Below are 21,957 nucleotides of genomic sequence, written 5' to 3'. Positions count from 1 at the left end.
AGTTGTACATGGAGATATTTTCTTTATAGGTTCCTTAATTCCATATTTCCCCTACATATGTCACTTTATTATTGATGATTTGGACACATTGTTATTTAAATCTAAAACATGAAGTATGGAATTTTTCCCTAAAAGAAATGAAAAAGTGAAAGAGTTGCCATTTTCTTTCATAGCCTGCTTTTCTTTTTATTTTCAAAATACGAAAATGAGTTGTCATATATAGCTTGAAAAATAGTTTTTCTTTCTCTGAAAGTACACAAGTTTACTCGAGTTGAGTAAAGTAGTTTATAAAAGTTATACACTTATTATTAAAAAGACAAATTATGGAACTCTTTTCCTGGTCTAATTTGATTTAAGAATGCCGATACCCTTTTCGGTGAGAGGACAGAACATCACCAATATAAAATGGTGTATCCAGTACCATAGTGCATAAATAGCTCAAGATGAAGGCATAACAATAAGCTCCCTTTCCGTTATTGCAGAACCAATAAACAAGCATAATGAAAACCATGACACATTATTACATTATTCTGTATTGCCTCTATTCATTAAAAAATCCAGATGAATGCATTTAAAATAATTCCATGTGTCAAATGATTGTAAGTTTTGCACTTGAGATAATGCTGAAAGGAATATATTCACAGAGCAGATACATGGTCTTATGTGGCTTGTATCAAGATTATTGTAGAAGTACAAGGAATCTGAGCAATAACCACTTAACACCCAAATAGTAGCAGCATAGTATCCATCATTCATTGTGCTGTGTGTTTTCTGATATTATGGAGTCAATAAAAACCAAATTATAAAGCTTTAGAAAAAGCTTCCCTGTCAATTAGCCCTTGGATGAATTCTCCTCTTTCAGTTTCCCTGTTGATTTAATATACTAGATTACATTAGCAGCAGTGGCTTGTAAATAAGGAGTATCTGAATCCTTTTAATGGAGATATGCTGCCAAAATAATCAGCTTCACACTTAATAAGTTTCTAAGTATTTGGAAAAGCTGTGAAATGGGATTATAAGGTTAAACTGTGTACATCTGGCTTGCCACTATGTAAATATTTCAGAAATTTGATCTCATGGGCCAAAGAAACACCTGTCTAATCATGACTCTTTTCCAAGTAACATGAACTTCAGTGAGCAAAGCAGTACATAAATGCTGACAAGAAATCTTAATCGATTTGCATAATGTACTTCGTATGCTAGGCACATAATTTATCATATCTCAACCTTCTAAGTGAATACATAAGAAGTATTCTAGAGAGGTTCTGTAATATCATACTTATCTTGGCAAAAAACCGTGGGGGTACCCAAAATTTGAAATTTAGGATAATCACTTGAAATGCTAAATAATCACATTGATGTTTTTCTTTTGCTATGGTATGTAATTTTAGCATAATTAGATATTATGAGTATAATTTTTGTGTAACATGAACCCATAGAATAATTAATGAGAGGTAGGAGTCTGTGCATAAAATAACAGTAAAATTTGAGCAGTTGCTCTAGTTAATAGAAACTTTAATCAAGTTGAATAGTAGTTGCTTTTAACCAGATTCAAGCTTAAATAAGTATTTTGACTCTTTGTCAAATCTACACCAGCCCATTAAGCATGATTTTAGTTTTTCAACTTGTCTGTGAAAAAAGTAATTAGGTTAGAAATGCATCCAGTATGGTTCTTATCAAATTAACCTAAAATGTTCAACTCGAAAACACAGATTTGAAAACTATGGCCCCAAAATGGCAGCTAAAGGTCATCAAGTCAGATTTCTAATTATATTTCCTGGGAGCAGATGGGTGCAATGAAACCTAATGATTGAATTTTAAATGCTTTCATGCACCTTTTATCTGTTTCGCAACATGTTGATTCTACCTTAATGCTTTAACAAGATAATAGGTTTATTACAATTAACCCAGTGAAATGATATATCCACTTTCCAATTACTTATATCATATTACCTGGGGATATTCAACCAGAGCCCCTTTCGTTTCTTCACTCCTAGAGCACTTCCATTACCAATACTGTGCTTCCACCTCAAAAACCCAAACAATAACAATATTCAATAACAGGTGCTTCCTTGGAGATTAGATTTCTTTAGTGAAATAATGAGTAATTAACACAAATATCAAGTTCAAGTTTGCAGAGTCTCAATGGGAAATTTCAACTAAAAATAATTTTAAGGAATTTATTTACTAAGTTGGATATAAAGTTTTATTCATTATATGATAAACTCATCAGACCTGCATTGTCATAAATGCAGGAAGAAAAAGATTTACCAAGAAATAAAAGAAAAAAATTAACATTCTATTTTTTTAGGAGTGGCAGATAGAAGATTTTATCTTCACTATACCTTACTAGTACACACTCCTGCCTGAAGAAGAAAAAGAGGGCGCTATGTTGGGAAGTTTATTTTATAGTTTAGTTTTAGTTTTCTTTCATGAAAAAGAAAATAGATATTTTAACTCAAAATATATCCTCAAGCCTGGATTAATTTTTAAATTTTAACTACTATACAACTCTTTGTCTATCAACTACATTTTAAAAAATGACAAACATAATATTATTTAATCCAACCCATACTGATATGTCTATACTATGGAAATTCAATTATATGAATTCCAGGTGCATATGTGTGTAAAGTTAAACATAAATCCAGTGAGCACCACCTTGTTTCATAAACATATATACTAAATTTAGAAATATTTAACATATATATAGATACACAATATATTAAATGTCCGCATAAAAGCCACATCTTCCACTGAGATATCATATATGAGACAATGTGAAAAAGACAAGAATAGAATTAGAACACATCAGTACAAGATAGAAATAATAATTCCTTTCCTTTTGCATCTCTCAACATTAGATGTTTTAGATAACCCTTTTCAAATGTTTGAAGAACTTTTTAAAGTTTTTAAGCAGACAAAATGTGTTTTCAGATTTCATAGTTGATATAAAACTAACAAATACCTGAAAACTGATAATTTTGCAAAATGTTCATATTTTTTACCAACATTCTTTGGAAGTTGCATTTCCAGTAAATATGTAAGCTGTATTTTTTGAAAGAAGGCATGTATATGTACATTAGTTTAAGAAAAATTCCCACAATGAGAGGAATGAGTAAAATTCAGACCGAGTATGACAGGTCCAGTTTCTGTCCTATGCTGTGAGAGCACATTTGCTCTGCAAAAGGCCTCTTGCAAGGAGACAAAGCCAACACATATCTGATGGCCTCCCCAGGTGGATAAGTAACACTGATTGCTGGTGTACCTTTTAAAAAAATTCCAAATGTTTCAGAGAGAATTTACAGATAAACTTGTATATAAATGTGTATATAATTTTTACACTAAGAATCCATCATTTGTACAGTAATTTTACATAATAATTAACACTATTAGTTAAATCTTTTATATACATATCTTGTATACAGCTTTTAAAATAATTCCTAAACATGGTAGTTACATTTCAAAGCTCCTTTTTCTTTTTTTTTTTCCCCCTCCTGTTTCTTAGCTACTCTGGCAAGTGAGGATCCATCCTTGCTTTCTTCCTTTTCTTTTTTCCTTTTTTCTTTTTTTTTTATGGTGCTGAGAATTGAGCCTAGGCTCTTGTGCATGTTCTTCAAATGCTTTATCACTGAACCACATGTTTAGCTTTAAATGAATTTTTAATATGGATTGAAAACTCATTTTGCTTGAGAGCATTATTCTAGTAAACCCCTGTATTACTTATATGGATTTTGCAATTAAAATGTAAATTTTAAATTAATTTCAATTTTAAATTAAAAATTCCAGATAAATAATGACCACATCAAAATATAACTTAAAAGTGGCAAACAGTTTCAACGAATTTTTAAAAAATGATTTCACTATTTATCAATCAAGTAAGTGATTAGGGATTAGACAACTCCACAGACTGGGGAAGTATTTTAAATAACATTATTGAAAGAAACATGATGAAACATGATGTTTATTTGAATACTTAGTTTATTTTTCCTCAATAAGTGTATGCAAATCTCATTACCACTTACATAAAGTAGATTTTGAAATTTTGGGGAAAATCATGTAAGTTGGCTTATTACTATTATATATATTTGGTAATTGTCAATGTTATGTTCTTATTATCAAATGGCAGGTGGTAGGTATCAAAGTAATAAAATCATAATATTATATAACAACCAATAAAAAATAGTTGTAATTTCAAAATAACTGTTTTTGATCTAGGTAAAATCTAACTTTATTTAAAAAATGACAGAAGTATTCATACTTTATGCAGTATTGTCACAAACATAAATATCTGAAAAATTATTTAATACAGACAAAATTATCAAAATAGATTACTAATTTACTAAAGCTGGATGGGACTTGAAGCTTAAGTAAATCAATATAGCATCTTAATTGCATAATTTTAGTGTTTCATGAACTATACTAAAAAATGGGAAAATATATTCTATAGTCAATGCAATCATCTCTTGATATAAAAAAATACAAGTATGCAGGTTCATGTGTGTATATATTATATATTATATGTGGTTGCATTTATAATATAAAATGATTCTGTGAAAGCTTGATGTTCATAATTGAAAATCTTATTCACTTGTTTTTCTCCATTAAATTAATTTGTAACCAATAAAATCATATAAATTTTTTTGTAGTTATTTAAAAGTAATGAGTATAAATTAAAATTATCAGAACATATCATTTTAAAATAAATGATTTACCAACTGGCCCTATCTATCTATCTATCTATCTATCTCTACCTACCTACCTTAGACTTTATCCTTAGTCCATACTTCAGCTAGATAGCATTGGTGATCATTGGAAATTACTTAACTGTAGAAGTTTTGATTTCCTTGCCAAGAGTTTATATTTTCTAATGTGCCTATTATATACCAGAAACCATTAGGTGATCTCAACTCCATTGCCAAATATGAATCCTGTCTTCAAGTATTCTGCTATCTAGACTTCTTTGAGATAAAATAACTTAGTCTTACAAATAGAGAATTAAAACACCAATCCAGAGGTTCAACAATATTCTTACTTAATATCATGTACTATTTTGCATGTGGACCAATGCGAACTTCATACTAGAAATGGAGTTATGCACTGCCACCACTGCAACAAAATGGAGGGAATGGAAAGTAACAAGGTGTCACACCTCCTGTTATCCATCCAGTTTTAGTATCTTTATTGTCCCTCTTAAATCCTAAGACCTCAAGTAGCATTGGGATCAACATAGAATAAAGTTACTACCATGGCTTTTTACTTTACAGATTATTTTGCCATACTTTTTTTTTTTTTTTTTTACCTAATAGTTTTAAGTCATGCGTTCTGAACACTGCTAATTGGTCTTACTCCAATTTACTTCCAGTTTAACTGGACTACAGAGGAGAGTAATGGGAAATAGTATATACTCCTTTCCTGAGATGTTACATGTCAACTTTTCACCCAGGGCAAAACTCAGTGTCTGATCTGTGGATTTTTATTTCTTGAGATTTACTACAGAAACACTGACATAACCTTTAACCAGAGCAAACAGAGCCACTCTAATAAGCAGGAGACACGGAACCTACAAATGCACAAGGAACAGAAAGATCCTGGCAGGAATTAATCTACCATTTTCACACATCTGCCCAAGGGAGGTATTGTAATTGCAAAAATTTACTCTAAGACTGCTGAGACTCATAGTAATTATGTTTCTTTCTTTTTTTTTTAATAGAAATAGCCACAGGTGGTAACAAATTGGGTTTTGAGATGGGGAACTGGGCATGCATTCTAACCCAAATTACTATGTAATTGTCTTGATTATAAAAAATTGTGAAAAGTCTATTGCTCAAAATCAGAAGAAAAACGTCTATTTAAAAGTAATCCTCATCTTTTTTAGTTTCTCTTCACTTAGGCACATTGCTTCATTTGTTGGTATTGGCACATCTTATAACAGGGCCAGAGTGTAGAATACACTTTTGACAGTAACCCTTAAGAATCCCGGTGAGTGGGATATTTTTTTTAATAGGATAGTTCTCTTATTTCCATCCTTATTAACTTCAAGGGATAAATAGTAGCTTTCCTAAGAAGGTCAGGACCTAGAATAATTACTACCCATGCTTCTGCCAACAGTGAAAGTGCAAGGTTAGAGATATTTTCTTTTTCTATGAGTTGATATTAAAATGTTTGCTGTTTTATACATATAAATATATATGATATTTCACACACACATGTAGATAATGTCAATATATCAATAATCTTGTAACTTACTCCACACTTAGGTTTATGAAGTAATACCAAGATGTTTTCACTGATTTCTATATTAAGGCATTCCATGGATACCTTGACCAGTAAAAGTCAATGTATACCTTCAAAATTACTTTTTTTTTAATCGAGGAATTTCTGATTTACTCAGTCAAGATTATAATATGAAATAAGGTACTGACTTGAAACAAAAACAAAAAATAATCATTAATGTAACATGACACCATACAAAGAAAAAATAGTAATGAAAATAAAACAAATGATCAAATATCTTGCCTTAAAGGCATGTGAAGGTAAGTTTCTATGAAATTCTTAATTCTACCATAATGAAAACAATAATAAAAATGGACAATTCATTTATCATTTTTGCATGACTTATAACTTCTCGTAATCACATTGTAATACAAAAAATTGATTTGAGATATAATTTTATAAAATAGATGAAAAAACTGCAGAAGCAAAATAGAAAACAAGAAATTTGTGTTCTCAGAAAATACAGCAACAGAATTCACCAAAATTTAGAAGATATACTGAGGGTCAAAATAAAGTATTTTTAAAATTGTGAAGTTTTTATGACTAATATTTATATAATGATGTATCATTAAGAAATGATTAGATTTGAGCTAGAAAATATTTTCTTTTCAAAGCAAACTCACCTTTGATCCAAAATACTGAAAGGAAATATTTTTGTAGTAAATTTTATGAAGATTTGAAGCATATTATTTTGCAAACATATGAAACATCGATAAAAAGCATATACTGCTACTTTTCAATTGTGCTTAGTAATTCTTCTCATGATAAACCATAGGTGAATTGCTTTTATAAGTTCAGTTCTGCATATACAATTTACTCTGCTATTGTGAAAGAATACCAAATATACATCAAATATTGAGTCATAGAATAATTTCAGTATAATCTGATAAAGTATGCTATGCAAGAAATAAAATAAATTGCTTTTTGCAAATGTATTTATGGTGAGTCTTTTCTCTCTGTGATGAGAAAAAGAATGTTCTATCTTAAGGGTGAAAAGTATAATGTTAGGCTTCTTAAACTGATGGAAATGTCCATACTACAAATATAAATTTAAGAATTTTTCTAAGATATGGATTGCCAAAAGTTGAACTATAACATTTAGAAAGATATTTTAACTACTGAAACTATTTTTGTCTCCAAAAAAAAGCCTGTTGCTTTTACATTCTTAAAAGGAAACTCTTGGAATAGGGTATAACCAAATTTTTACATGTATATATTTCAATTTGTGTTTTATTGAATTGGAAGACCTGGAAATTATGTATACATATAATTATTAAAGATTCATTTAGAGATACTATGAAGGTGTGTATAAACTTATGACTTATGCTTAAATTATATTCTTAAAAAGTTATTTCAGAAATACACATGAAATTAATGCTGTGTGTCATTCCTAGACTATATTATAAACACATACTAATAAATGCATTTGAAACAAGATTATGTGATATAGACATACTTTCACTCAAGCATGCCACTTTAGCACAATGTGTTTGCAGGATACCAATTTCAAAATTTAAAGATACTAGTTAATTTACTATGTTCTCCATAATAAAGAAATCTGAAAAAATTATAGCACCATAGTCAATGGAAGCTTATTTAGTCATGTTGTAAGTTAAATCTGTTATTTGAAAGCATGTTTGAAACAATATTACAACTTTTCAGAATATAAGGTTATCATCTATATCATGTATTAATATAATTTACAAACATATAACCAATGTTTCTTAAAAATAGTAAATATCTATAAAATAATTTTGAATGCACAGCTTTGAAACTTAAAATTGACTTTTAATGCTTTAGTTTTCAAACTCTACAAAGGCTGCTTTTAGCTGATAAAGACAGTAAACAAGAAACTGTCTTTTAAATTGTCACTTTAATGTGTTCCACTAATTAAAATTCAGAAATGTTACAAGTTTGAAAAGTATTATATAATTTTTAGGGAAGACATATTTCAGAACCAATCAGAGGCTTATAAAATTATATTTATCTTCACTGTGCCCACTTTTCTTAAAAGAAAAATATGGTTCATGAGACTGTTTTTTAAATAGAAATATAAAAAAAATAAAGATAATACAAGCTTTCAATATTTCAAAATGACTGAGATAAAATGCATTTATAATATCAGTAAATTATTTTAATATATTCTACTCCTCTAATCAGACCAAAGTCTGTCTATGTAGATTAGTTACACACAAAGTTTCATTTATACAACCTGTATTTATCCTTTGATCACAAAGCTTGTTAACTTAAATAGTCTTTTATTGTTATGATTCATTTTCCCATAATTATGCTGTTTAACTGTCTTATTTTTTGAATAAATATATGCAAATTCACCAATCACATTCAGCACAGTTATGGTAGATACTCAATGAACCATAAGAACCATTTCAGTATAATAAAAATGCCTGGAATAGATCCAGGGCAAGGCCTACAAATACCAGTAATCAGAATGTCACTAGGACCAGAGCAAACAAAAGTGTGTCACATATATATCAATAGATTCTCTGAAACACTGTCTGAAACCAATTTTTTAACCTCACTTGAAGAACTTGATGCACACAAGTAAAAGATGCCACCCACATAGCCACAATTTTGCATCTATATTTTATTAGATTTTTTTGTGTTTTACCTTAAAAATATTGAACTTAAACTTCTGCAGTAGCAAGGAAGCAGGAGTCTGCTTCTGCTTAGTCACAGCAAGGATGTTGATGCCATTAAGGACTTCTTTATCATAGATGATTTATTTCAAGAGACCAAAGGATAGCAATACATCACTGTCAAAGCTAGTGGTGAAAGCTATGACTAACTGTAAAATACTGTATGCCATTGAAGGAAATTCTTGTCAAAGTCTCCTTTACTAAAGTAGTTTGACAATAGATTAGTGTAGGTCTGATGAACTTTGAAAGTGTTTTGTAGGTGGGTGGCAAAAGTCACACTATCTTCAAAATGATAGGCAAACTGAACTTTATACTGTTCTGTAACAACTCTACCATCATTGGTTGAAGGAATTTAATGCAGAAAAAAAAAATCTCTTCCCTAATGATTTTACTAAAAGATGACTTCAAGATAATACCCTGTGGGATTTATTAAACAGAAATATCACTGAGGGGAATACATTCTAGAGCAGTGACTAATATCATAATTAGCAGGTGCATTTGTAAGAATTTACCCACTATTGAGTGTATTGCAAGACTTCTCAGCATCAGGGAGTTAAGTTTTACTTCCTAACTGGCATGAGCCCAATTATAGTGACTTCTTCCTTCTGTAGTTCTTTCATCATCAGGCTCTCAACATACATTTTCACAACACTTCCAGCCATGCTCCAAACAATGCGAAAATTGCACGACAATAGTTTTTTTTTTTTTTTTTTTTTACCTTTTTAAACCTATATAAAATCCAATCGCTGAAGGGTAATTGTTACTTATCTCCTCATCTCTAGGATGACTGTGTTTTATGGAATTTCAAATTTTGGAAACTTTAAAATGGTTAAATCACCAAGTTCTAACATGTTTTCAAGAAAACATACGTTTGAATTTCTCTTTAAAAAGGAGAATTTCTTTGAACTATAAGAAATATAATAATAAGCCAATATTTTGAGTATTCACATATATCATACGGAACATATAAAGACACATATACATATAAACACATATTAAATTTTGCCAAAATATTTTTCATGCTTTCCTAAATGTATGCAGAGCCAAACTTTTTTTACCACAATAAATGTGTGTATATATATATATATATATATATATATATATATATATATATATAATCTTTATTAATTTTAGAAAACAAAATATTTTTCTTAATTTGTACCTGCTATCCTTACAGATTTATTTCTGTTGCATTATATTACATAAGCAACACTAACAGAAAAAATTGAAATCTGACATTTAACAATAGTGTTAAAACATAAAATACAAATATTATATTTTATAAAGTATTAAATGCTTATCTAAAGAGTGTGAAGGGTTTCTTTTTCCTTAAAATACCTAAAATTCATGATTTTAATGGAGATAATATTTGGCATTATTTTAAGAATAAATGCTTTAACCTCATATATAAGAATTGTATTATAAAGAAGCAAGTAATGTATATTATTGTATCAATTTTATGGGAAAAATTCTCTAGAAAGTATATTTTGTGTGTTTTTATGCATGCCTTGAAAAATATAGTAAATAGTTGCTATCTCGTTGCTATCTCTTTAAGGAAATGTAACTTTTTTAATAGATAAAATGTATGTTCATATAGTTTCAGATTTTAAAGCATACTTTTCTGTGATCACATAGAGCTTTAAATAACATGGGGATGCCAAGAATAAAATCCCAAGTCTTGGGTACAGACTCATATGTGATAATATATATTGAAATTATAGGACTCCTCATACAACTCAAGTAAAATTAAAACTTATCTTACTCCTACACTTTTAAAAGCCTGGTGAATTATTATCTGCATTAATATGACAAAATATCACCTAGCTAGAATTTTGGAAATTTCATTGAAAACTAAAAGCTAACGAATAAAGAAATTATTGCCTGATGAAGTGTTATCAACTATTATTAAAAAAATAAGATTCTTTTGTTTTTCTTTACTGAGAAATAGAGAAATACCCATAGATTTATATCGGAGCTGAAATTTTCTCAGACACACATGTAACTATGAATAAAAGTATTAATGAATATAATGAATAATGGTACTCATTTTGAAATTTTAAAATAATTTAAAACTCTTCTCCAAAAATTTTAAACACTTAATGGCTGATTACATTTTAAATTAAGTTTACTACTTTATTTGTACTATTTTTAAATGCGTAATAAAAGAAAAATGTTTAATGACTGTGATTTGTTCCTCTGAACTAGAAATTACTCCTCATATGTTTTCAAAACATTTCAAAAGGAAAAACAGTCCAGGAATGATACACTCAAACCACCACAACCCCTATTAATAGATATTATATATAGTTTATAGAAATTAAAACATATAACTAATCAAAGGTGCCTCCTTAGAATAAAAGTTGCAGCATAATACCTGCAAAATTATAAATGACAAATGAAATTGTTCACAGTGTATATTTGTTACTAATATCATTAATATCCTATAGTATGAAGTGTGAAGGAGGTCAGGAGTTTGGGAATCATTGTAATGAGTCTCTATACTTCAGAACCTCCTGTATTGGAGAAGTGGGAATAACATGGGTAGTGGATAATGTTGCTATTAAAGAAAGACTTTTACTTTCACCTTTCATTTTGAAATACTGAGTTTATTGTTTGTACTATGATATCTAGTTCTCTACAGATCAATCTCATTTTTATATATTTGGATGGAATCTATGTATTTACCATGTGCTTAATTCTTTTTTATTGAAAAGGTCATACATATATATCAAAAGAATTCTATAATCCTATCATAAAGGATGTTTATGAATCATTAAAATCATTAAACGTTATGAATCATTAAAATTGATCTTCGAAACACCAAAAAATATATTTCTTTAAAAATTTTATTTTAGTAAATCTTATTTTGCTGGTTTAATACATTTCCTTTTATGAAATCATGTTAAAATGACATGTAGTAGTACTTTAAAAAATGGAAAGAGATCTTCAAACAAAATTGGAAATCCTATCAGTGAGAAGTCCCCAGCTTCCTCACCTCTTAGGAAGCCTTAATCGAAAACACCTGTTGATAAGTCACCCTAAGACATAATGAGAAATTCTTGATAAGCCAAAATTAGTAGTTATACTTATTATTAATAATCTCCACTTGACTTTAGGTTGCATATTATCACATGAAGTAATGCACATGGAAATTGCTCCTATGGAAAAGATTTTATAAATTTGTGTAACTATCTATCTGCCTTTCCCATCATAAAATCTTTGCTCTTATGCTTCAAAATCAGTCTTGCAGTTTTAAAATGAACAAATTATTTAATTATTAACTATGTTTGGTATAATTGACACTACTGTGGGTAATTTTATTCTATTAAAATCTATTGTTTAAACACTATATAGGTTGCTTTAATTTATTCAAGGAACTTGATAAAAACCTAAAGTAACATTCTGTCTCACAAACTCTTGTTTCTATACAGGTTACATGATTATTCTAGATCCACATTCAGTAAAAGCACTCTTGTTCATAAAAAAAACCTGCAGACATTAAAATTTACATCTTAGATGCTATGAAACACATACAAATGCTTTGGTGCTTAAATAAATCTTAACTTTTGCTGTAATATGAACCTTATAAGTCACAAAGTTCTTAAATTTTCTATCATCACATTGTACCAGGGTATTGAAACACACTTATAAAATTCTTTCCAATTCATTTGGTAGAATTATATTCTGAAACTTCTAAGCAGCCTGAAAAACGCTGGAACAAAAAGATGAACCACACCTAGTAGCTGTGAGTACAAGTGAACTTTGTGGATTCAAAGTCTACCTTCAGAAATACACATGAAATTAATGCTGTTTCCTTCCTGGGCTATATTATGTACACACCTTAATAAATGCATTTGAAACAAGATTATGTTATACCAATGTGCTTTCACTCAAGCATGCCACTTTAGCACAATGTGTTTGCAGGATACCAGTTTCACAATTTAAAAAGACACTAGTTAATTTACTATGTTCTCCATAATAAGTATTGAGATAAAACTGATACGTTTAAAAATAAATAAATATATTAGGAATTTACAGAGAATCCCTTAGAAGACTGCAAAAATTCAATACAACAAAAAGCTATTTTAACAGTTGATGCTGAGAATATTTTCAGGACATAAGCAATATGGGAATTTAAGTTACTTTGAAAAAATCAAACTTTGTGTCTTTGGCATGGGTTAAGATTCTAAAGGAGACTATCAATACAGTTTGCCTTTTGTTTTTTGCTTAAATTGTATATTTGTGTGTGTGTTTGCAATTTTGACTTTTTAATGTTAATGAGAAGAATCATCATCATTATCACTCTTAAGCAGTGACCAGCTTCAAGGACAGCATGTTGTAAATACAGCACAGACATCACTGTCTCTTAAAAACTTCTGGATATTTTAATCAAACATTGTTCCCCACTAGTCTCACCAAGAAATCAGACTTGCTGAGAATTCAACTAGCACCAATTACTTTTTTGTTGTTAGAAACTAAATGGAAATTCAACTTATAGCAATTGAAGTGAAGGATTAAGCATTAACCCTTTGTGACATCTTTGCATTGTTAATGGTATAAGAAATGTTATAATAGACATGTATTTATAAAATAACTGCAATAGATTCTAATATATATTTTAGAACTGGAGTATAGTTCAGTGGTTGATTGCTTGCCTCCAATGTGCCCTGAATTTGACCTGCAGTGCTGCAAAAAATACCTATACACATATATACATTTCAGCATTATCTTCCCCATTAGAAATATTATCACACATACCAATTTTACAGTCACAGAAAGACTTGCACAGAAACCACATTTTTAAAATGGGAAATTCCTTTTAGGTTTATATAGAACTCCCCAAAATCATGATTACTGATATAGAGTTAACACTATAAACGTAGTATTTAATCCTATAATTGATACATTAGTATTAAACAATATCAAGAATAAGGGTTTGTTTTACCAAGATATTGTGCTATTATAGGAAAATATGTTTTGCTGAAAATTAGCATGTGGAACACTTATTATGTGAAAGAATAGGATTATTAAATTTTGCTATTCAATTTTAAAATGAAAACGTTACTGAGTCAAGTGTCATTAAAAATTATTTGCTTTTCAAAGCATAGTAATATGAACAAATTATTTTTCATTTACCTTGCACTAATTTTCCTCCCAAAGTGTCACTTTTAGTTAAGCTCAATTTTAAACTTCAAGCACTGCTCATCCAGAGTAATTTGTAATAACACACATTCATAATGAACAAAAATTAAGATTTTCTGAGACACAACTCAATGTGAATAAAAGAAAACTAGACAGAGTGGTCATAATACAGCCACCTTTTTAAAGAATTTGTATCTATGCTTTGTCAGTCATTTAGTTTTTGTCGTATATTAGTAGATTTGAATCATACTAAATAATATATAATAAACATCACTTAGAAATACTGAAAATCACACTATGTAAACTAAATGCAACCTAAAATCCAGTGCACCTTTGCCTTCCATTTTCATTAGCACAAAATGATTCTGTGACTCTCTTGCATAATGATCCTGTGACTCTATTCATTCCTCAGTGACTTCAAAAAACATCAGAAAAAAACACAGGATACAACAAATTTTAAGTTTTTCCTAGATATTTACAGGTCACTACCCTCAGACTGGATTGATTCAAACTTTTGGAATAACTTCAAGTGTTAAACTCACAATTCAAAAGCATAAGTTACACTAATGCATTATGCTGCAGTTTCATCTGAAGAATGAATGAGATCTGTGTCCTTTAAAGCACTTTTTTAACTTTTTGGGGAGTGGTGACTTAGTCAAATTGAATCAAGCTCTAGAATTCTGACTAGTTCCTATTCTGTAATTTTAGAAGCTAATATTTAGATATAATTACCTTTTATTTTAGCATCAAAAATTTTAAAATGAATTAAAGTCTTTTAAAGAGAATTACCTTTTTTCTACTCTGGAATTCCTATTTCAAAAAGTAATGTAGACTAACAAAGTACAATGAACTAACTACTGTACACTGCTAACATTTTGAAATCTACAAAAATAAACTTTAAAAAAGCAACAGAATTAAGACATTTACATCTTACAGATTTCAGACTATTATATGTGAGGGTTTATGTGTAAAATCTGATGTACACACAGTGTTAAAGTTTAAACCATTTTCAGTTTTAAAATTCCCCTCACTGCTGCTGGCAGCATGGCTTGTCCTGTTCTAAAGGTTTCAGGACAGCTCCAACACCAGCAATAAAGTGAATTCAGTCCCAGTTACGCTAAAAGTCTCCTACCTGAATTATGGACATCCGAGTGGCAGGGGTCTCGCTCGCGTTAGTCCCTTGTCCTGTGAAGCTGGTGTGGCAGCCTGCGTGCCCCTGAGGGACAGTTAGGTTGTTGGAGGCTGGTTTGAGATACATCACCTCTGACCGGGGCGAGCTGAGGGGCAGGCGGGTTTGGTAGTCGAAGTACATGGGGGAAGTGGCCAGGGAGGGACTGCTCACCACGTTCATGACGTTCATGGCGTTCCTCTCTTCCACCTCGCTCTGCACCAGCATGATATCATTTTTGTTGATCTTCTTCTTCTTGCCCTTGCCCCCGCCCAGCTGAGGATGGCTGTATTCGGCGATGCGGCAGTTGTAAGTGCGGATCTCCTTGTTCTCGCGCTTGCACTTGACAGCTATGGTGATCATGGCCGCTAGGAGGATGATGGAGATAGTGCTCAGAGTCACAATAAGCGGCAGAGACATGTCCCAGTGGTGTTGTTCGCCATTCACCCGGGGTACCCCTTCTGGCAGGGAGCCGCTCACCGACCGGATAATGAGCTTGGCCACAGCGGACAAGGTGGGCTTGCCATGGTCTGTCACCTTCACCACCAGTTCCACCACGGGTGTCACGTCCTCCCAGAAAGGGTGCAGCGTGCGAATCTCGCCGCTGGATGGATCAATCTCAAACAGGTGGTCATCATTGCCATCCACAATCTCGTACGTGAGGCGCCCGCTCTCGCCAAAGTCGCTGTCTAAGGCGCGCACGGTGCTTACCAGGTAGCCCAGGCCAGCGTTGCGCGGGACCTGAAGCTCAGCGGTATCGTTCTGCAGCGTGGGAAGCACGATCACTGGCGCGTTGTCATTCACGTCTAACACTGTCACTCTCACAGTGGCATTACTCTCCAAGTGGGAGGGTGCTCCAGAGTCCTTAGCAAGCACCTTGAACTCAAAAGCCTTGGTCTGCTCGTAATTAAAGGAGCGCAGGGCATATATGGCCCCGTTGGTGGGGTTCACAGACACATAGGTGTAGATGGACACGTCGCCGATGTGCGAGGGCAGAATGGAATAGGACACTGTGCCGTTTTGGCCCAGGTCGGGATCCTGGGCGAGCACGGAACCCAGGTACTCTCCTGGAATGTTGTTCTCATGCACTTGAAGCACGTAGAGCCCTTTGGTGAAACGAGGAGGGTTGTCATTCTCATCCAGAATCTTGACCGCGAACGACTTGGTGGAGTTGAGTGGAGGTGAGCCTCCGTCCCTCGCCACGATTGTCACATTGTACTCGTCCTGTGTCTCTCGGTCCAGCGGGCGGTCAGTCACCACCGTGTAGAAGTTATCATAGTTCTCCTCAAGCTTGAAGGGTACAGAACCCCCGGGACCGCCTAGGCCGCCACCACCGCCTGTCCCTCCTCCACCTAGGACTCGACATTGCAGCTGCCCGTTTTTGCCCGAGTCTCGGTCAGTGACCCGCACCAGGGCGATGACTGTGCCGGGCGGGGCGGCCTCGCTCAGCGCCCCCTGGCGCACCGAGACGAAACCAATGGACGGCGCGTTGTCATTGCGGTCGATGAGCTTGACCGTGACCTTGCAGTGGGCCGGGATTGGGTTAGGTCCCAAGTCTCTGGCCTGTACGTCTATCTCCAGCATCCCATTCTCTTCATAATCCAGGTTGCCCTTAACACGAATAAGGCCGGTCTTCGGGTCTATGGAGAAGAGCTCCCGCACGCGGTCGGGCACGTAGCTGCTGAAGGAGTAGAGCACTTCACCATTGGGACCCTCATCAGCGTCCGTGGCGTTCAGATCAATGACTACGGTGCCCAGCGGGGCGTTCTCGGGCAGTTCTACCAAGTAGGAGGGCGCCTCGAAGACCGGGCTGTTGTCGTTAGAGTCTATCACCTTCACATTGATCTGCACGGTAGCAGACCGTGGCGGCTCGCCGCCATCCAGGGCAGTCAGAACAAGTGTATGGTGGTTCTGTTGTTCACGGTCCAACGCCTTCTGTATGACTAGCTCTGGGAACTTGGTGCCGTCGCCGCGGGACTTGACGTCCAGTGCAAAGAGACCGTGGTCATCGCGCGTGAGCAGATAGGTGCGGAGCCCGTTCTCGCCCGCGTCCGGGTCATGTGCGCTGGTAAGGGGAAAGCGGGTTCCCGGGGCCGCGTTTTCGGAGATGTCCATTTCGATCTGATCTGAGGGGAAAGAAGGAGCGTTGTCGTTGATGTCCTGGATCTCTACCTTAATCATACAGATTTCCTTGTCGTTGGCGAACACCTCGAGGGACAGCTGACACTTGGCATTGTGGCGACACAAGGACTCACGGTCGATTCGCTGTTTGGTGTAAAGCAGCCCACTATCGGCGTCCACGTCTAGCAGGTGCGGTGCCGAGTTCTCCAGCACCCGGTAACTGCCCGACTTCCCTCGCCCGCCGCTGCCACCGCGTTCAGCGGGCGGAAGCCCTGGCTGCAGTCTAGCATCTTTGCCGATGTTGCCGATCACGGTGCCGGCCCCTTGTTCCTCAGGCACTGAGTAGTTGAGGTTTTTGAGAGTCAGGGCAGGGGCCCATAGAAGGAAGCAGCAACAGATGGAAAGGTACATCCCAGACCGGTGGGGTGGGGGCAGAAGCAGCCGGGCTGGAGGGGTAAGCCTGTGGGTGCGCGCCAGCCTGGGGCCCGGGAGGAGGGCGCGCGCGACGCGAGCCACAAGTCTAGGTCCTTTCTTCCTTCCGCACCCGGGCTGCGGCAGCAGGCAGTCTCTCCTTATTCCGCTCAAGTTCCCCGAACCTGTTGATCTACAGCATCCGCACTGGGGGAGAAGCAGCGGCGCAGCGGAGCTGCAGCGGCTTGGAGCAAGGCGGCGGCTCCCTGCGGCTGAGGGCGAGCCCGGGGCTTTGTCTCTCCCGCCTGGACTTCAGGAGGCTCAAACTTGAGCGATGAGGCCGGCGATAAGAAGGAAATCGAGTCTGGGAGGGATGATAATGAGCTAAAGAATAGGTAGGTTTTCCTGGCTCCCGCTAGGGCGCTGCAAATCCACTCCAGCCGGTAGCCTACAGAATACTCTTCACATCGGGTGGGGGAGGGTTCGGGGAGGTGTGTCTCCAGGCAGATCGGAAAGTGAAATCCTTACTTGTTACTCGTCTCCCGTGATGAAATTGATGGGAATGAGGAGCACGAACAGAGAGTCACAGATATATTTTTTGAAGCTTCGTCGGCGCACTGTGAAATGTCTGCTTGCTGCGCAGGCTGGTCTGTTTTCAGGCAGTGTTTTGCTGCATTTAGAGATCTAATCTTGCATTGCTGGCTGAGGCAACGGCGGCGGCGGACTGCATCTCCCAGCCAAGCGTATTTTTTTCTCTCTCCTTTCCGAGCAGCCAAAGGGAGGGGAGGAAATGCAGCACATAGAACTAGTGTCCCGATTTGTAGTTTCCTCCCCCTACCAGGCTCCTCCCTCTCTTCCTCGGAAAAGGCTCTCCCCCGAAATCAAGAAAGCCACAGCTTGATCAGCATTTGCGGTGTGAGTCTATTGGGAGGGGAAAATATATAGATATATCTCGGCCTCTGGTCGTGGAACACACTCTGGTATCTACGCGAAGCCAGTAGCCGCCACTACCATCCCATTCTCTTCCTGTGAGCAAGGACGTCTCTCCATGCAGTTTAATTCCAGTTTGCTTTTCTTCCCAGGCAAAAGGAAATCAACAGGCAACTCATGGTTGGACGTGCAGATTTGAAGGGGGAGGGAGGAGGCAGAATAAAAAGGAGGGGGGAGCCACCCTCCCAGTCCTCCAACACACACTCTCCCTGTCTCTCGCTAGAAGGGAAACAGTCTCTGCATTCACAGGGCTGGGCTGTCAAGTGCCTCTCTTTTCTTTCTATTCAGCACCTCCTTCCAATGGCCCAGTCTCCCAGTCCTCTTCATCTAGAAAAGAAAACCTTGGCGAAGAATAAAAGTGGTGAATATTTGAAGAGATTAAGGTGCGGGTCTTTTCTCTTTTCCTAAAAATAAAAAATAAAAAAATTAATAGTAGGAGGAAAGGGCTAGATGAAAGAAACACATCAAGGTTTGGCGTGATGCATTCTGCAGTCTCGCTATCACATAGTCTCTCTGGGTGACTCGGGAGGGCAGAGGGTGAGAAGCTGCGGGCCGCGGCGGACCTGCCAGAGGAGCCCACCCCGGGAAGCTACCTCCAAGGGGAGGTTAGGCAAAGGTTTGTCTACACATTATTTTGGGTTCTCGAGACGCCTCGATATACGGTAATGACACATCTAGAAATGCAGGTGTTCTGATCTGCGGGATGAGTCAGAAGCAGCGGAACGAATCGTATTCACTCTCGCCTCATGGTCCTCCCTTCACAGACATTAGTTGCGGCTTCTTCCTACCGCTTTCTCTGACTCACTCTATAGAAAGAAAAACCAGATTCATGTTTCGGAGGGAAAAAAAAAAAAAAAAAAAACGAGAGAAAGGGAGTGGGGGAGGAAGGTGATGCTGAATCCAGGAGCACTTTTACTCTACCTCTTTCTGCCGGAGTCCGAGGTTCTGGAAAACAAGTCGTCTGCTCTGCTAGGTGTATTTATTTTATTTTATTTTGTTTTGTTTTTTAAAAAACGCTTTATCTCGATTAGGCGTGAGACACCCCCAAATCTTTCAGAGTCTTGGGGGGGGGGAATCACGTTTCCAGAGATTATTCTCAGCCCCGTATCATAGTTCAAGATTTTCCTCTCAATATTCTCTATTCAAAGTCCAGCATCGGTGTGCATAGCTAATTGTGCAGTCTGTTGTGGAGGGCTTTTATTTTTATTTTTAAATTCTTCCTTTTCTGTCACGGGTGGTCTCTTTCAATCTCTTGCTCATCAGGATCACCCCAAAGCCTGAGAAAGACGTGCGGATTTCAAACCAAATAAATCCATCCCCGCAAGCAAAGCAACGGAGGAAATGAAAGGTGAAAATTCAATTCAACAGTTGGAGTAGCGTCTCCCCAGCCGCCCTCCGCCGCTGCCGCATCCGCCGGGCTCGCAGTCCCTGTTCTCTCCCTAGCGTCTCTTGCTGACTGACTCTATTCACCTCACGCCGCCGCTTAAACATTGATACTGATTCCCTGCCAGCCAATCCGCGTGAGGAGCAAGGCCCTGCCTCCTCGGCCCACGCCCAATAGGAGGCGGAGAAGAGGCTGGCGGGGGCGGGGCCAGGAGCCCCAGTGCTTTAGAGTCATTGATTAGATCAGTTAGATGGGAAACCAATGCTGCCAGCCGAGCCAGCTATACGCTTTAGCGGCGGCGCCCAGGGCCTCGCTGCCGGGTCTCCCGGGTCTTTAACTACCGGGAGAAGCTCCTCCACTGTTTTCCTCCGGAAAAGAGAATTAAAAAAAAAAGTTTGATATCAATTTGATTTTTGTTGTTGTTGTTGTTCTGCATACACTGGAATGAGAATCACAGCATGCTTTCCAGAACAAGGTAGCTGCGGTCTTCTAATGGATTTCTGTACATACATATACACACAAGCTTTCATCTCACACACACCCATGCCAGGGAGATGCAGATTTCCTGACTCCAGGTGGACCCATCAGAATGAGGTGCGGAGGTGTGTGTGTGTGTGTGTGTGTGTGTGTGTGTGTGTGTGAATGTGTTTCTGACGGGCTCGACACGAATTTCAGTGAGTGTATGTGTGAATTCGAGGGTTCTCGCGAGCCAGCTTCTGCCCGCCCTGGAGCAAACACGCCCAGAGCAACAGCAATCAATATGTAACTTTTTTCATCCTTAGAGAAAAATCAGCTGTCCCCAGGCTCCCATGCAAGTAGAGTCCCTTGATTATGAAAGTGTTTCAGAAGAAAAGCAGACGCCAGTTGAAAGAGGCCGTGTGTCCTTAGAGGAAAACAATCTCTCTTCTGAGGAGAAAGTCTCTGTCTAAACAAGCATTCTAGCTTATTAAAACTAAAACCTGGCTAAATAATACTTGGAGTTATCCTCCTTCCATCTCAAGGTTCAAGGCAATTAAATGCCCCCGCAACACACAATAGTTTTAGCGTTTTGTTCATCTCCATCCTTGTTTTTAAAGTTCCACAAGGCAATTGAATTTTATCTTTTTAATTCCAAATAGCCATTGATAACAACATTTACCATGCCAAAGTCCTATGCATAGAAGCTAAATTGTAAAAACATGAAGGTAGATCCAGTAAATCTTTTTAGACTTCTGTTTTATAAGTCACCTCTCTCTCTCTCTCTCTCTCTCTCTCTCTCTCTCTCTCTCTCTCTCTCTCACACACACACACACACACACTCCAAATTCTTCCCCAATTTTAGAATCTCAAAGGTTCTTTTCTCCTAAAAGATTATCAAAAACAACCACAAGTGAAGACTGGATTGCTCCTGATCCATTCTGGGAAAGAGTTTAGGCAAAAAAGAAAATTTAAGTATTGAAATAGAAAAGGTGAGTGTTTTGATTGCTAGAGTATTGATTGCAATTCATAAATACTGAAGTTAAGTTGCCATTTATAAATTGTGAATGACTAACATACAGATCTGTAACATGAATCATTCAGGATTCAAAGAAAATCAAATCCAGACCAATTACAAAAAAGTTCTGAAGATTTTTGTTGGGATAATTGCTTAAAGATTCAGGTGAAGGAGCTATTTATTTCCCTGAGGCTTCAATGAGATAACTTATAGTCAGAATGTGCAGTCTGATTTGTATCCAAATTTACCACTCCTATAGGAAACTCTAACAGTTTAAAAAGTCAAAGATAGCCTTCAAATCCTAAAATGTCTTTGCCTTTTCAAAATAGACAGT

General features: G+C 36.1%; 1 protein-coding gene across 5 annotated transcripts in view; it reads right to left on the bottom strand.

Annotated features, from left to right (window-relative positions):
• Positions 1–19,823, bottom strand: part of Pcdh17 (protocadherin 17) — a 99,724-nt gene extending 79,901 nt beyond the window's left edge. For 3 of the 5 annotated variants that reach the window (XM_058572315.1, XM_046423128.2, XM_058572316.1), the window contains exons 1-2: positions 19,687–19,823; positions 15,208–19,169 (exon numbers count right to left, since the gene is read on the bottom strand). In XM_058572315.1, the coding sequence (XP_058428298.1) occupies positions 15,208–17,775 (2,568 nt within the window). In that variant the 5' untranslated portion in view covers positions 17,776–19,169; positions 19,687–19,823. The remainder of the gene's footprint in view (positions 1–15,207; positions 19,170–19,686) is intronic. The other 2 variants (XM_058572317.1, XM_058572318.1) reach the window with 1 other exon arrangement.
• Between the last annotated feature and the right edge of the window lie 2,134 nt (positions 19,824–21,957).

The sequence above is a fragment of the Marmota monax genome, unplaced genomic scaffold (assembly GCF_021218885.2).
Source record: "Marmota monax isolate L192 unplaced genomic scaffold, Marmota_monax_Labrador192_F-V1.1 WCK01_AAM20220418_F8-fsc00294, whole genome shotgun sequence".
Lineage (NCBI taxonomy): Eukaryota > Metazoa > Chordata > Mammalia > Rodentia > Sciuridae > Marmota > Marmota monax.
This window is presented reverse-complemented; position numbering and strand designations above follow the sequence as displayed.